The sequence below is a fragment of the Lissotriton vulgaris genome, chromosome 2_1 (genome assembly GCF_964263255.1).
Source record: "Lissotriton vulgaris chromosome 2_1, aLisVul1.2, whole genome shotgun sequence".
NCBI lineage: Eukaryota > Metazoa > Chordata > Amphibia > Caudata > Salamandridae > Lissotriton > Lissotriton vulgaris.
The window spans coordinates 148,663,167-148,679,766 of record NC_141687.1 but is presented as its reverse complement, the minus strand read 5'-3'; the positions used below and the strand labels follow the sequence as shown (position 1 = coordinate 148,679,766).

At 47.4% G+C, this 16,600-nt stretch overlaps 1 protein-coding gene across 4 annotated transcripts in view; it reads left to right on the top strand.

Moving 5' to 3' along the window:
• Window positions 1-16,600, top strand: part of GTF2I (general transcription factor IIi) — a 1,434,650-nt gene that overhangs the window by 560,594 nt on the left and 857,456 nt on the right. For all 4 annotated transcript variants that reach the window (XM_086954596.1, XM_086954597.1, XM_086954594.1 and 1 more), the window contains one exon: window positions 5,640-5,698. In XM_086954596.1, the coding sequence (XP_086810722.1) occupies window positions 5,640-5,698 (59 nt within the window). The remainder of the gene's footprint in view (window positions 1-5,639; window positions 5,699-16,600) is intronic.

The following is a 16,600-nucleotide window of genomic DNA, read 5'->3' as shown; positions in this document are numbered from 1 at the left end:
TGACCATCTTCCCCCCGTAAACACCCTTAACGCCTGGAACCCAATCTCCACTGAGGACACCATCCGCCTAATGAATTCCATCCACTCTGGATCCCCCACAGACCCATGCCCTCACCACATCTTCAACAAAGCAGACTCCGTCATAGCTCCGCACCTCCGAGACGTCATCAACTGCTCCTTCAACTCCGCTACCTTCCCAGAAGACTGGAAACACGCTGAACTCACCGCCCTTCTGAAAAAACCCACAGCGGACCCCACCGAACTCAAAAACTACCGCCCCATCTCGCTTCTTCCATTCCCGGCCAAAGTCATCGAGAAAGCCGTCAACAACCAGCTCGCCGCCTTCCTCGAAGCCAACAAATCACTCGACCCCTCACAATCTGGCTTCTGAGCCAAACACAGCACTGAGACCGCCCTCATCGCAGCAACAGACGACATTCGAACTCTTCTGGACAATGGAGACACAGTCGCCCTCATCCTCCTCGACCTCTCTGCAGCCTTCGACACAGTCTGCCACAGCACCCTTTTACAACGCCTCAGAAACATCGGAATCCAAGGAAAAGCACTGGAATGGATCACCTCGTTCCTCACCGGAAGAACCCAGAGAGTCCGCCTCCCACCATTCAAGTCCGAGGCCTCTGAAATCATCTGCGGCGTACCTCAAGGATCCTCACTCAGTCCCACCCTCTTCAACGTATACATGAGCCCCCTCGCGGCCATCGCCCGCCAACACAACCTCAACATCATCTCTTACGCGGATGACACTCAACTGATCCTTTCTCTCACCAAGGACCCCAGCACCGCCAAAACTAACCTACACGAAGGAATGAAAGAAGTCGCCGAATGGATGAAACAAAGCCGTCTGAAACTGAACTCAGACAAAACAGAAGTCCTCATCTTAGGTACATCCCCCTCTGCATGGGACGACTCCTGGTGGCCGGAAGCCCTCGGAAAAGCACCCATCCCGACAGACCACGCACGGAACCTTGGCGTCATCCTGGATTCTTCACTCTCAATGAACAGACAAGTCAGCGCCGTATCCTCTTCCTGCTTTAACATTCTTCGCATGCTCAGAAAAACATTTCGCTGGATCCCCTCCGAAACAAGGAAAACAGTCACCCACGCTCTAGTCACGAGCCGACTGGACTACGGAAACACCCTCTACGCAGGTACCACCGCTAAACTCCAGAAGAAACTACAACGAATCCAAAACGCCTCAGCCAGGCTCATATTAGACATCCCACGCAACGAACACATCTCTGGTCACCTTAAAGACCTCCACTGGCTACCCGTCAATAAGAGGATCACTTTCCGACTGCTTACCCACGCACACAAATCACTCTACGACATCGGACCAGATTGCCTCAACTCTCGACTGTCCTTCTACACCCCCTCCCGCCAACTTCGCTCTTCCAGCCAAGCCTTCGCCACTGTACCTCGCATCAACAAGACCACCATGGGAGGCAGATCCTTTTCATACCTGGCTGCCAAAACATGGAACTCACTCCCCGCTTACCTTCGCCTCACCCAGAATCACCTAGCGTTCAGAAAGCAGCTTAAAACGTGGATATTTGACAAATAATCCTCCTCCCCTTCCTAAGCGCCTTGAAACCCTCTGGGTATGTAGTGCGCTATACAAATTTTATGACTTGACTTGACTTGACTTGACCTCAGGCCCCTAAACCAATACATCTTGTCAGAACATTTTCACATGCTCACTTTACAGCACGTTCTACCATTACTCAGTCAGGGAGATTTCCTCGCAACACTAGACCTAAAAGACGCATATTTCCACATACCAATACATCCGGCACACAGGAAATATATCAGGTTTACTATACAGAATCGGCACTACCAGTTCAAGGTCCTGCCTTTCGGGGTGACAACAGCCCCCAGGGTGTTTATCAAGTGCCTAGCGACAGTAGCTGCGCACCTACGGAGACAGCATATTCACGTCTACCCCTATCTGGACGACTGGCTTATCCAAGCAAAGTCAGCCCAGCAATGTGCCAGCCACATGTCCCGCACTATTCACCTCCTGCACAGCCTCGGATTCTCATTAGACTACCCAAAGTCTCATCTTCAACCCGCCCACGTACGACAGTACCTGGGAGCGATAATAGACACTCTCACAGCAAAGGCGCACAGCCAAACTCGGCAAGAATCAACAGCATTCAATTACTGATTCAGAAATTCAGACCACAACACTCGCTCCCAGCACAGGTGTTTATGCAGTTGATAGGCATCATGGCCTCCTGCATCTTCATAGTCCCTCAGGCGAGACTACACATGCGTCCGCTTCAGGAGTGCTTAGCACGACAGTGGACCCAGACTCAAGGACAATTGAAAGACCTAGTGTTGGTGTCCGGTCGCGCATACAACTCTCTGCATTGTTGGAACCCACAAAACCTTTACAGGGGACGACCGTTCCAAGAGCCTGTACCACAAATAGTGCTGACAGCGGACGCATCTCTCCTAGGATGGGGAGCGCATGTCCTCCACCACACAGTGCAGGGACTATGGACGACACCGCAAAAGAAGATGCACATCAACCTGCTGGAACTGATGGCAATCTTTATGGCAATGAAGGCGTTCAAGGTACAGTTGTGCAACAAAGTAGTGTTGATCCGGACGGACAACATGACTTCCATGTACTACATACAGAAGCAGGGAGGAACACACTCTCCACAGTTGTCACATCTAGCGCAAAGCATGTGGAAGTGGGCCATTCAGAGAAACATATTCCTCATGGCGGAACACCTCCCAGGCAGGGACAACCAGATGGCGGATCTGCTCAGCAGACACAGCCACCAAATGCACGAGTAGGAGATACATCCCTCAGTGCAACAACCGTATTTCCAGCAGTGGGGTCACCCAGAGATAGACCTGTTCGCCACTAGGGAAAACGCAAAATGCCAAAGCTTCGCCACCAGGTTTCCACATCCGCAGTCTCAGGGCAATGCGATATGGATGAACTGGTCAGGCAGGTTTGCGTACGCTTTTCCCCCAACCCCGCTCATACCACTAGTGGCACGCAAACTGCGACAACACTCGATGACACTCATCCTAGTTGCTCCAACGTGGGTGAGGCAACCATGGTACCTTGAACTTTCAGTGGTGCCTCATCAAAGGCTGCGACTAACACCCAGTCTTTTAACGCAGAGCCATGGAGACATTCAGCACCCAGATCCGCAACCGTTGAACCTTGCAATCTGGCTCCTGAAGTCATAGTTTGGTTACCTGAACTTGCCTCCTGACTGTATGAATATTATCAAGGAGGCAAGAAGACCTACAACCAGAGCATGCTATGCGGCAAAGTGGAAACGATTTGTCATTTATTGTAACAATAATTACATAAATCCGCTAGATGCATCAACTCAAAACATTACATTTACACAGATGCAATATAGCCTACAGTTCCATACGTATACATTTAGCTGCGGTGGTAGCTTATCTTCAGAACAGGCAGCACCTTTAACTCTTCAGAGTGCCTGCTATTAAAGCTTTCATGGAGGGACTCAAACCAGTGATTCCTCCTACACACCCACCTTCACCTGCCTGGAACCTAAACGTGGTTCTAACCAGACTGATGGGACCACCTTTTGAACCTCTACACTTGTGTGAAATACAATTCCTAACGTGGAAAGTGGCTTTTCTAGTGGCTATTACATCACTTAGAAGAGTTAGTGAGCTGCAGGCCCTAACTATTCAGGAGCCATTCATCCAAATTCACGCAAATAGGGTAGTGCTACATACAAACACTAACTTTATGCCAACGGTGGTATCCCAGTTTCACATCAATCAAACAATAGAATTGCCAGTGTTCTTCCCGAATCCAGATTCAGTGGCAGAAAGAGCTCTACACACACTAGACGTTAAGAGAGCTCTCCTGTACTATATAGACAGGACAAAACATTTCAGAAAAACTAAGCAACTGTTTGTTGCCTTTTCACCGCAGCACAAAGGCAACCACATTTCCAAACCGGGTTTAGCCAGATGGATTAAGTGCATTCAAATTTGTTATCAGAAAGCTAAACGCACATTAACAGTACCCCCAAGAGGGCATTCAACACGCAAGCTAGGGGCATCCATGGCTTTCCTAGGAAACATTCCTCTAGAGGAAATATGTAGAGCAGCCACATGGTCTACCATACACACATTTTTCCAAACACTACTGCGTAGATGTACACTGCAAGCAGCTGTAGAACAGGCTGTTCTCCAAACTCTTTTTCAGACTGCTGCAGCTGGCACGGGCAACCACCGCTAAGGGGGAGACTGCTATACATTCTATGCACAGATATGAATTCAGCAGCCCACATGCCTCGAACGGAATATGCTACTTACCAGTATGCATCTGTTCTTGGCATGTAGGGCTGCTGACATTCATATCGCCCGCCCTCCTCCCCGGTGCCTGTCACAGCTGTAGCACTCAGAATTAACCTCTAGCATGGACATCACTTACTGTATCATACTCCATCTCTGCCACAATGGCAAAAATCAATCTAAGGAAGGAGAGGATGCCCATGCGCACTGTAGTCCAAGGGAGGAGCCACCTATCTTGTGATACTTCGAAGACTCTTCCAGGACAACAATGTGCAATCATCCGGACCCAACACTAGGCGGCGATCTATGCACAGATATGAATGTCAGCAGCCCTACATGCCAAGAACAGATGCATACTGGTAAGTAGCATATTTCTTTTAGAATTTCCAGTTTCTTTCTTGGTCTTGTATACTGTGTATACTAATAGAAATGTTGTGCGTACACCTGTTAGACTTGAAACCACGAAAAAAAATGGGTGGAACTGACGTCAGCAAACCGACGAGGTCTTCTTATTGCTCTGATGACATCTTCTTATTGCTCCGATAACTTAGTCAACGTGGGAGAGCTATGGAGAAATGTTTCTGTGGAATGCTGCGCATGGTGTAATTCAAAAGGAGAGAAATCCACAAGGAGATACTATTTCCACCAGAAAAAACCTTAACGGAGGTAAGTAACTTGTTTATCTACACTTTTAGCAAGCTATAGTTGTTGAACATCCATGGATGCTGAGAAGCACACATCTGGCAAACTGTTCTTAAAACTCTATTCCAAGTTTCTCATGCTACAGCCTGCAGGCCAGAGGGTCAGGAAACAGGGCACTGCTTTTCAATCTGTGTAGAGTTTGTGATTATCCAGCAGCAGACGTTGCAAAAGGATAGCGTGATCTGTGACTATTTGATTACAACTTTTAGTGTTGTAAATTCACATGAACCCTCTGACTTCTTAGGAAGCAAGCTCATGGTATAAGGTTTAATTGCTTTCAAAAACATTCACTATACAAATATGAATACACTGTACTGCTTTACGTCACTACACCTTACTCTCACCCCTATAGGTGGAAACACAATGTAACCTGAATTGTCAGGGTGCCTTGCAAGTTTATTTTTATTTTTTTGTGGGGGGAGAGAGGACCACGAGTCGGCTTGAAAGCAAATCTTACTTTGTAGAAAAAACACTACCAATGTCTGCTCTTAAGACTAGATAGCAGGAGTGTGCAGAGCATGTGATCTACTGCACCACAAGCTGCAAACTGATTGTTTTAGCTAAGTAACCTTCTCCTTCAAATAGTTCTAACAATGTTCAACTTCTTCTCTTAGGCATGAGCTCTTGAATTCTACGCGTGAAGATATCCAACCAGATAAACCTACTCCTGGAGGTGAGGCACCTGCATGCTGGTTTTTAACGTCCTGATTGCACAAAATTAAGTTCTTAATGTTAATTTTGGTTTGATTTTCCTTTAGGAACCCGTAAAGACACCTGGAACAGTGTATTTCTTTTTACATAGGTACTTTCATGCCAAATAGTCATCTTCCTTTGAACAAATCCCTTAGATTCTTAATAAGTGCACTGTTATTTTGGCAGTCTTTGAGGTCATACTGAGTCTTTTACCATTGTCGCATGCCCTTGCATTGGGGTAGAGGGAGCTGGTTTTTTAATGAACTTTGTGACTCAGTAATAACAAAGGGAGATTTAAAATTAATTGCTAGATAAATAAATGTGGAATTTCATAACTCTCCAGTATTGAATCTTTCATAGATCACATGCTTGGTTCTTCCCCTATCATCTAGGTGGGAGCCCAACGGTAAATACAGCAGCCTGTAAAAAGCTAAGAATTACACAGTTAAGTCCAAAGGAGTGATATTGTTATCCAATTCACATTGATTTATGAAGAACTAAACATCAGTCAAATAAAGAACTGTTTTTGAATCATCCTCCTCCTCATGGGGGACCATGGCTCAGATTTCCTACCGCACAACGTGTGAAGGGAGTCTCCCTAAACTCTGCTCAGTTCTTTTAGAAGCTGTTGCTTTGAACTTTTCCTGACCATTAACTGCTGGGTAATTTTGAAACTGTGATATCCCTAACAATCTTACATGTCAGAAGGGCCCACAAAGGGGTATTTAGACATTATACCTGCGTCAGACACTCCAAAGCCTCCGGCTACAAACTGCCCCATCTGATGACATAGGGGGTTTCCATGCACTTGTGGGAAGCTAAACTTTCCTCTGCCAGTTCATCAAATGGTTTGCTTTCTCTATGATTTCAAAGAAACGGCAAGGAAAAGTTGTTACCGAAAAACGATCACAAATGCGCAGAAAGACTTAAGGTAATGAAAAGCCCTGCAACAGTCTGCAGTAATACCTCGAATTGATAATTTAAAAAAAGCCCTGACAACTCTCCATATTGTCTAGATAAGATACCTATATATTCTGTGATAATGCAAGCGGTACAAAGTTCAAGAAATCTTACTATACCATTTTCCACGCCTCCTGATATGGTGGGATGGTGGTTAGATAAGAAAATAATGATCACTCTGCGAGCATGTCACCAAGATCTGGGACACCATCACCTCCCTCACACCCGACATCTTCCTCGCTGAGACCTGGCTCAACCCTTCATTCGCACCAGACATCGCCTCAGGAACTCCCGATGGCTACAAGATAGCACACTGGGACCACATTAAGAAACAGAGAGGTGGAATCGCCATCATCCCCAAAGAAACATCCACTGCACCACCGCCACAAATGATACCACACCTCAATTTCAAACTCCAGTCTAGCTGCAATACCACCACCACCACCATCAGTGGCACCCATACCCCAGCTTCTGCTATGCCATCCCCGAATTCATCACTCCAAGGTCTAAATCTTCCTCAGAGTCCTCAATTTTAACCTTGGCAACTTTAGGAGCAACACAGCCAACCTCCTTGAAAGCATGAACAGCCTCACCCTACTAGCCACCAACCCTACACACAATGCAGGTCATGCCCAGCCCCATATTTACTGCTGACCACAGAGTCCAGTTCAGCCATATCACCGAGCTCACCTGGACAGACCACGCGATTGTCAACTTCTTCATAGGATCCCCCTCACTTCCACCAAGCTGCCCAGCACTACACTTCTCAGCTGGAACAAAGTATAAGAGCTAGTGGACCGACATCTTCAACACCTCCCTCCCTGACACCTCAACCACCCTAGAGCAGGCTGTAAAGAACTTCTCCGCCTGGATCACTGATTATTATTATTATTATTATTTGGTGTTTTATAACGCGCTCCGTTACTACCAGAGTGTCCTGGCGCGGTAAAGGGAAAAAACAAGCAAGTGGCCAGCTAAAGGAAAAAGAACACTAATAGGCTGTTCTTAAAAAAATGGGTTTTTTAGTGATTGCACTGACTGTCTCTCCCCGTCAAGGCCACCAAACTCGTTAGATCCACCAAACAGGCCAGTTGGTATTCCACTGAACTCAGAACCATGGAAAGCAACTGCCTAGAAAGAAATTGGTGCATCAGCAAGGAGCCCATAGGCTCAACCACCTTCACGACATCCCTCAACCAGTACCACAAAATCCTGAAAAAAGATTAGGAGTGCCCTAGCCAACTCCATCAGAACCAGTTCTAACCATGGTATAACACTCCAACATCATCAGAGTTCCCCAACCTCTCAGCCACCGAAAACATCACCACTTCCCAAGAACTCTGAGACACCCTGGCAGACTTCTTCCATGACAAGATCTCCACCATCTATAAAACTTTGATCCACCAAAACCACTGCCTCAAACATCCTCGGCCTCCTCGATCCTGCAGAGATCTAACCCTGACCACCAGCTAAATGCTTGGGACCAGCTCACCACACTGAGAACTACATCTTTTATGAACTCCATCCACCCATGGACTCCTGCCCCACCAACTTTTCAATCTCTGGAGCAAGATGATCAGCAATGAGATCAGCGCCTTTCTCAATGCATCAGTCACCAAAGCCACCTTCCCCAAAGTGTGGAAACATACAGGAGTCAAACCTCTTCTCAAGGACCTGTCCGCTGACCCCAGTGTACTCGAGAACTACCATCCCATCTCTCTGCCCCCCCCCGTCCCCCTTTTCTGCCAAAGTCCTCTAAGACCGTCCACCTCCAACTCACGGAACACCCAGAGAATAACAATCTTCAGCACGCCTCCTAATACGAATTCTGCACCAACCACAGCACGACAACCTCCCTGATCGCTACCACTGACATCAGAACTCTCCTTGACCACAGAGAACTGGTGGCTCTGATCCTCCTTGACCTCTCAGCAGCATTCAACATCGTATCTCACCACACCCTTATCAAGAGGCTTAATCGCATTGAAATCCAAGGAAATGTCCTCAAATGGATCGCTTCCTTCCTCACTGGAAGGACCTTGAGAATCCGCCTGCCACTAAACCCAAAAATATCCGAGGCGTCCCTCAGCCCTACAATGCTTTACACCTACAAAACCCCCTTTGGCCAACATAGTCAGAAACCATGGACTACACATCATATCCTAAGCAGACGATACCTAGTACATCCTCTTGCTCTCAGAAGACTCCTCCACTACTTTTACAGGTGCATGACTAGCATCGCCTAATGGATACAAAACAGCTGCCTGAAACTCAGCGCAGACAAAACGGAAGCACTGAACCTAATAAACAACACCTTCCCATGGAACGACTCATGGGACTCTCACCCACTCAGACAGACCATGCCGCATCCTTCGCATTATCCTGGACAGCAGGCTCACCATGAAAAGTCAGATCGATGCAATATCTTCTGCCTGCTTCCTTACTCTCTGCATGCTCTGTAAGATCAAATGGCTCACCGTCAGCACCACGCGAATAGTCACTCTGGCCCTATTAACCAGCCAGCTGGACTACTGCAATACACACTACGTTAGAATCTCCACACACCACCTGAAGAGACTGCTAACCATACAGAACTCCTCAGATGGACTCCTCTTCGACCTTCTAAAGGGACCCAGATCAACACTTACCTCAAGAAGTTCAATTAGCTCCCCTTTCAGAAAAGATGTCAATTCAAGGTGCTGATCCACACCTACAAAGCCTTTCACAAGCAAAGACCAGCATATATCAACTATCGCACCAACTTCCACCAGCCCTCCAGACACCTGCACTCTGCGTCCTGCTTCAGCGTGCCTCCAACTCCCCCCCCATATCCACTGAAGCAACAGTGGAGGAAGCTGCGTATTGCACCTCGCTGTGAATTCCTGGAACAACCTACCCCTCCACTTCTGAACCTCCCCCTCTATCTTGGAATTCAGGAAGGGACTCAAGAAATGGTCGTTGAACAGAACCTTCCCGAAGCAGCAAGTATCTCAGCACCTAGATACCCTTGTAGGTGATTTATTGCGCTCTGTAAATCCTGTTTGATTGATTGGTAGGAGTTTCTCTTATATAGCCATGTTGACGATAAGCGCCTCTAAAGCCCTTGCAATATTGGGTAGGTATAACTGGCAAATGTCAACAAGCTTAGCGTCATTCCTTGACCTTTTATCTGCGTAGGAAACTGGCTCTTTATATGATATATCAAAATGAGATTTCTCTTGTAAAGTGTCCATGGATTCCCTTATGAGTGGACAGGGGACTTGCTGCTGACAATCCCAAGATGCTCCTCTGAGGGGTAGTGGGGCCGAGCAGCCATAGGCTTATCACAGAGGAAACGTCTGAAAATACACACAATGGTCAATAAATATGACACACGGCTTGAGAAGGAGATCCACACCAATTTATGAAAATAGCAAGTATCTTTATATTTGTTTAGGCATCGGAAGTAAATTGTTTAGGTAAGTAAGTTTTTAAATGGGAATTCAGTTCAAAAAGTCTACAGTGCAATTTTTAGAAGCTGCAATGTTATCCTATGGGAGGGAAATTTGATGCGGTATTCAGGTATAGTACAGTGACTTACAGGACCAATCTCAAGGAGTGAAAGTGAGTGCTGGGCAAGGTCCAAGGCAGCACCAGCAAGACCCCACTAGCTGCATATGGCAGCCGGGTGCAGAGTTGCATAATTGCGGCGGGTGCCCAATGTTACTCATGGGAATTGGCCTTCGGGTAAAGAGGGTGCAGGCTCGTACTGGGAGGCCAGTCAGGCCGTCCTGCACGGGGGATTGGGCCTCACGATGCTCGGACGTAGGGACACCTTTATTCCTCTTCTCCACAGCCCAGGAGCAATGGGTGCAGAGGTGTCCTTAGGCGTTGGGATTTCCTTACTGGGAGCAGTCGTGGTGGAGGGGTTCTGCTTGCAGAGGCTGCAGGCGATGTCTGAGAATTCACAGGTGGCGAAATCATGGTGCACTCAGTCTGTGGAGGCCTGGGTTACCACAATGATACCTTTGACCCACTTCATCTCTGGATTTGTGACACTGGTGCAGTGGTTTCTTCAGGCGTCTGATTTCTGCGCTCACAAAGTCCTCATCAAAGTCTTTTGTTGCTTGCAGGATGCTGGGAAGCAGGTTTGCAACTTCTCGGAGGTCTTGGTTCCTAAGTGAAGAGCTGTCAGGTCTCCCGGGCTTCGGAGACTCCGCAGCTGCAGGACAAGCCGACTTTTGTCGCAGTTGTCGAAGTCAGCAGGCAGGCTGGCAGCATTGGTGACAGGTCAGTTGCTGGACCTTCAGTTTGTGTAGGAGGCGACTCTTCACGTCCTTAGTCTTTCAGGTTGGCAGGATCTGTTCTTCTGGTGCTAGGGTCTCACCTGAAGACTGAATTTAGGGGCGTTAGGGGAGGGTAGAAGCCAATGGGCTACTGAAACTTGGGGTCACTACGCCATATGATCACTTCCTGGTAAAAGTGGGCCAAAATGTGCCAGCACAAAGATGTCAACTTCTAAAACGTTTTATCCGCTTTAATTTATCCGACCTTATGGATGGCGCTAGCCTGGGGTGGCACTCCTACCTGATCAGCTAATATTCCCATCTGTCCAGGTGCAATAGGGGCTCTGGACAAAGGAGATCAGCTTCATGTCATGTGAGGGGCGCCAGATTCGTATTTCAAAGGCGGCAGCTCTTTGTAGCTTAAGGGCCTAGGAAGGCTAATAAGTAGGTCAGGTCATCCTATGGGAAGGGGTGTGACACCCTCTTCCCGAACAGGCTTTTGTTCTGGGTCTCCTGAGAGCAGGGGGCTCTCACCTTAGGAGGTCAGAACAGTGTCTTGCTTGGCAGGCTAGTATAAACCAGTCAGCGAGCACACCAGAGGCTGTTAAGTTTTCAGAGGGCACCTCTAAGGAGCCCTCTGTGTGCATGTATTGGTAAATCCAACACTGGGTTTATCAATATGAGCCGTTTGATACCAAGCATCCCCATCTTCAGCCATCACGTAGCCGGGGAACTCATTTTCACCGGCATCCCGTGCATGTTTTGAAATGGCTTCCCTGGTTACTTGCACTGTCAGTAATAGGACTGTCCAGCACAGGGGCATATCTGCTCATGCAGATATGCCCTCACATGTAATATTGAGCACCCTCCCTTGGGGTTTTTAAGCCTACTGTAAGAGTGACTTACAAATATTGCCTGCAGTGGTAGAACATGGCACACAAGGATGTGTGACCTGCCATGTTTTCACTTTTGTCTCCACCAAGACACGCAGCCTGTAATGGCAGCCTTGCATGTGCTTGCTCGATGGGGCCCTTAGAGTGGCACAATTCATGCTACAGCTCTTAGCGCCCCTCTTCTGATGGATACATCTGCCACTGGATTACTCACCTTGTGAATATCCCCCTGCATCAGCAACATTCGGAAATTCTTTTTGTAGCTTCGCGCCGACGTGGTCGACGTCACAGAAGCATGGCATCGTGCGCGGCTCCGCTGACGTCACCGACTTCATAATAGGCCCACGTCGGCGTGATGAGAACAATTCCCTTTTTCCGCGCCGTCGACGCTAACTGTTTCCGAGGGATCCTCTGTAGCTGGTATTTTTGGTTGCTCACAATTTCTACTAACTTTGTAACTTTGTGTTCGAGGCATATGAGCTGTAGATTGTACACTACGCATTAGATCGCCACCTGGTGTTGGGCTCGGATGATTGCAGGTTGTTGTCTTCTTGGAAGAAGTCTTTGTAGTCACAAGATAGGTGACTCGTCCCTTGGACAATACTGCGCATGGGCATCAGCTCCATCCTTAGATTGTTTTTTTCTGCCACTGGGTTCGGATGAAAGTTTCTCCGCTCTTACTAGAAAAACACTTTTCAGCAACTTCGAAGTGCAGAACTTCCTCAAACTTCTAAAAACTACCCTCGATATCGACTACAATACTTTCGACGCCATCAGTTCCATTTCGGTCATCGACGCGGGCCGTTGAGCCTACCGACACTGTGCGGCCTACACCACATGGAAAGAACTCCGTTCAAAAGATACCCGGTATGTCGAGCAAAGTTTCCACATAGCGATCACCACGAGGTCTGCAACCTCTGTCTATCGCCGGAACACGACGAGTCGACCTGCACAGCTTGTGCATCCTTCCGATCGAAGAAAACCATCCGGGACCGGAGGGCCCGTCGACACGAAATGAGGAGGTAAGCTCCAGAACCGGAAGACCTCTTTGACGAAGAGGTTCCCTCGTTCCTGAAGAAGACTCACCTGATCTCCAGATCGTATCAGAGGCAGACGACTCAGATGACTCCATTCCATCGGGTAAGCGTGAGTACTACTGCCCCTGCACCGCATATTCTGCCCAAACTGAAGACAAAGGTCAGCACTCCGCCCAAAGGGCCCAGTCGAGACTGAATACCTGCTTCGAAAGCCCCGCCTTCCAGCCCGGCTCGGAAGAAACCAACTAAGACTTCTAGTGCCTCGACAACGAGCAAGCCTCTTCCATCGGCACCGAAAAATAAAGATGCTTCGGCGCCGAAGCCAAAATACCCTTCGGCACCAAAGCCTAAAATAGTACCGGCACCGAAACATAAAAACGTACCGAAACAGAAAGAAGCACCGGCTCCGAAGCCGTCCACTTCTACATCTTCGGCGCTGAAGAACTCAAAGCCTGATTCCGAGGTGCCCAAATCCTCGAACATGCCTACAAAGCCGAAAACGTCACCTTCGGCACCGAAAACTATGCCACAGGACGTTATAACACCTCCCAAGGCTAAAGACACACGACAACCTTCCCTGGAACCGAACAAATCGACGCCCAAGAAGTTTATAGAGGAGGAGGAACTTTTTCGACCAGATCCTCGACAAAAGAAAATCTACATAGACCCAAAGACAGGTCCTGTAGGTGCTATGCCTCGCAAGAAGAGACCAGCAGATGCACCACCCACACCTGTGGTTCCTGCCAAGAAGACTGTGCAACATCTTATGCACCCTTCCTCTCCTATACCTCCTCTTCCTTCTTCTCCTGTTCCTCCTCACATATCACCTCAAATCTCTCCTGTACATTCTCCCATTATCATCACATTCCCCACAGCAGAATGATGATGAATACAATTTGGGTGGAGGGGAGGACATTCAAGAACCTGATTCATACCATGTAGATGAGGGTATATGGGACTTTACAAACCCAAATAATTTGCCTATATGGGACTTTACAGACCCTCAAAATGTGCCTGACATTGCTGAACATCAGTCATACCCATCAAAACCTTACCCTCCAGAAGATACCATTGTTTTTGGTCATCTGTTAAACAGAGCTGCTGTTTACCATGGAGTCCCTATGCATTCCGATGACATTGAGGAGGATTTACTCCTAGATACCTTTGAGCAGTCTCAGCGGTCTGCTCAAATTCTTCCCATGATCAAGGGGGTCATAAAACACGCTCTAAAGTTATTTAAAGAACCTGTACGCACTAGAATATTAAACCCTAGAATCAAGAAAAAATCTTGACCGGCACCCACAGATCCAGTCTACATTAAAGGACATCTACCACTAGACTCATTAGTTGTGGCCAATGCTAGGAAGAGGGCAAACTCTCAAACTTCTGGCGAAGCACCCCCACCTGACAAAGAATCAAAAGTAATTGATGCGTCAGGTAAAAGAATAGCTGCACAAGCTACAAACATTTGGCGTATAGCAAATACACAAGCCCTCCTCTCTCGTTACGATAGGGTTCATTATGATCAACTAGAAAAACTACTTGAGCACCTACCAGATAGAACAAAGATCAAGTAAATGACCTTATACAGGAAGGCAAGCTAATATCCAATGCCTCAATAAAATGCGCACTAGATGTCGCAGACACAGCATCTAGAGCTGTAAATACCAGTATCATACATAGGAGACTTGCGTGGTTACGCATTTCAGGGTTTAAACAAGAAGTGGAAACCACTATTTTAAAACAACCATTTAATCAGGACCAGTTATTTGGCCCAGAAGTAGACACTACACTGGAAAAAATGAAGAAGGATACCGACACCGCAAAGTCTATGGGGGCTTTACAGTCCACACCAGCTAGAAGCTCCTTTCGTCGCTCCTTCTACAGAGGAGGCTCCAAACAAACTGGAGCAGACACTACAACATCTTTCAAATCACAAACATCCTCTAACAAGGGAAACTTTAGAGGAGGATACTGAGGCAATAATAAAAGAAGAGGTTGCGGTAACAATAGCAACCGATCCTCTGCCGCCACAAAACAGTGACTTCCCTCTGCTCCCCCCAAGCATTCCACTCCTGTAGGGGGCAGATTAACACAGTTCCTGCCTGTCTGGAACACCATTACAACAGACAAGTGGTTAAGACAGATTATCCAACAAGGCTACTGCCTAGAACTTACAGCAACCCCTCCAACAATACCTCCAAGGCAGCATCCAATGTCTACATACCATCTGACTCTGCTACAACCGGAAGTTCTATCACTTCTACAAAAAGATGCTATTCAAATAGTTCCTTTAGAAGAACAAGGAACAGGGGTTTACTTGCTGTACTTTCTAATTCCCAAGAAGGACAGAACACTAAGGCCAATTCTTGACCTCAGGCCCCTCAACCATTACATACAATCAGATCCTTTTCATATGATCACTCTACAACAAGTGCTTCCACTGCTGCAACAAGGCGACTTCCTTACAACACTAGATTTAAAGGACGTCTACTTCCATATCCCCATACATCCTGCTCACAGAAAGTATCTAAGGTTTGTACTGGAAGGACAACACTATCAGTTCAAAGTCCTTTCATTCGGAGTGACAACAGCACCACAGGTATTCATGAAGTGCCTAGCAGTGGTAGCAGCACATCTCAGAGGACAACAAATACATGTCTTCCCTTATCTAGACGACTGGCTCATAAAAGCCAAGTCATTCAATCAGTGTGTCCAACACACACATCAGACAGTTCAAACGTTGCACGACTTGTAGTTTACAATAAACTACACCAATTCGCACCTGCAGCCTTCGCACAACTTCATAGTACCACACAAATGTGCATGTGTACCACTGTACACATGCAAATGCGTCCACTACAAGAGTGCCTAGCACAACAGTGGAACCAAGCTCAAGGTCAACTAAAAGACCTGTTGTCAGTCGACAGCCACACGCATCGCGCTCTGCAGTGGTGGAACACCAAAAACTTGACAAAAGGGCGGCCGTTCCTCGAGCCTGTTCCACAAGTAGTGCTCACAACAGACGCATCCCTCACAGAATGGGGACCCCATCTCTTACATCACACAACTCAGGGTCAATGGAACAATCAACAAAAACTGTTCCATATCAACCATCTAGAGCTGCTGGCAATATTCTTAGCACTCAAGACTTTTCAACTTCAAGTACAAAACAAAGCTGTCCTAATCCGGACGGACAATTTGACAACCATGCACTACATACAAAAACAGGGGGGGCACACTCTCTGCAACTGTCCCAGCTTGCACAGAACATTTGGAGATGGGCCATTCCTCAAAGCATACATCTGTTAGCGGAACACCTTCCAGGAGTTCACAATCAGATAGATCTGTTAAGTCGGCAGTCACAACAGATTCACGAATGGGAACTACATCCGCAAGTTCTTCAACCATTCTTCCAAAGGTGGGGGCACCCACACATAGATCTGTTTGCCACCCACGAAAATTGAAAATGCCGAGCCTTCGCCGCCAGGTTTCCACACCCACTGTCCGAAGGCAATGCAATATGGATGAACTGGTCTGGTAGATTTGCGTACGCTTTTCTGCCTCTCCCACTAATTCCATTAGTAGTGCGCAAGCTCAGACAACAGTGTCTCACATTGATTCTAGTAGTTTCCACATGGGCACTCCAACTTTGGTTCACCACACTACTAGATCTCTCTAGTTCCACATCAAAAGGTACAACTCACACCCTCCCTGTTAACACAGA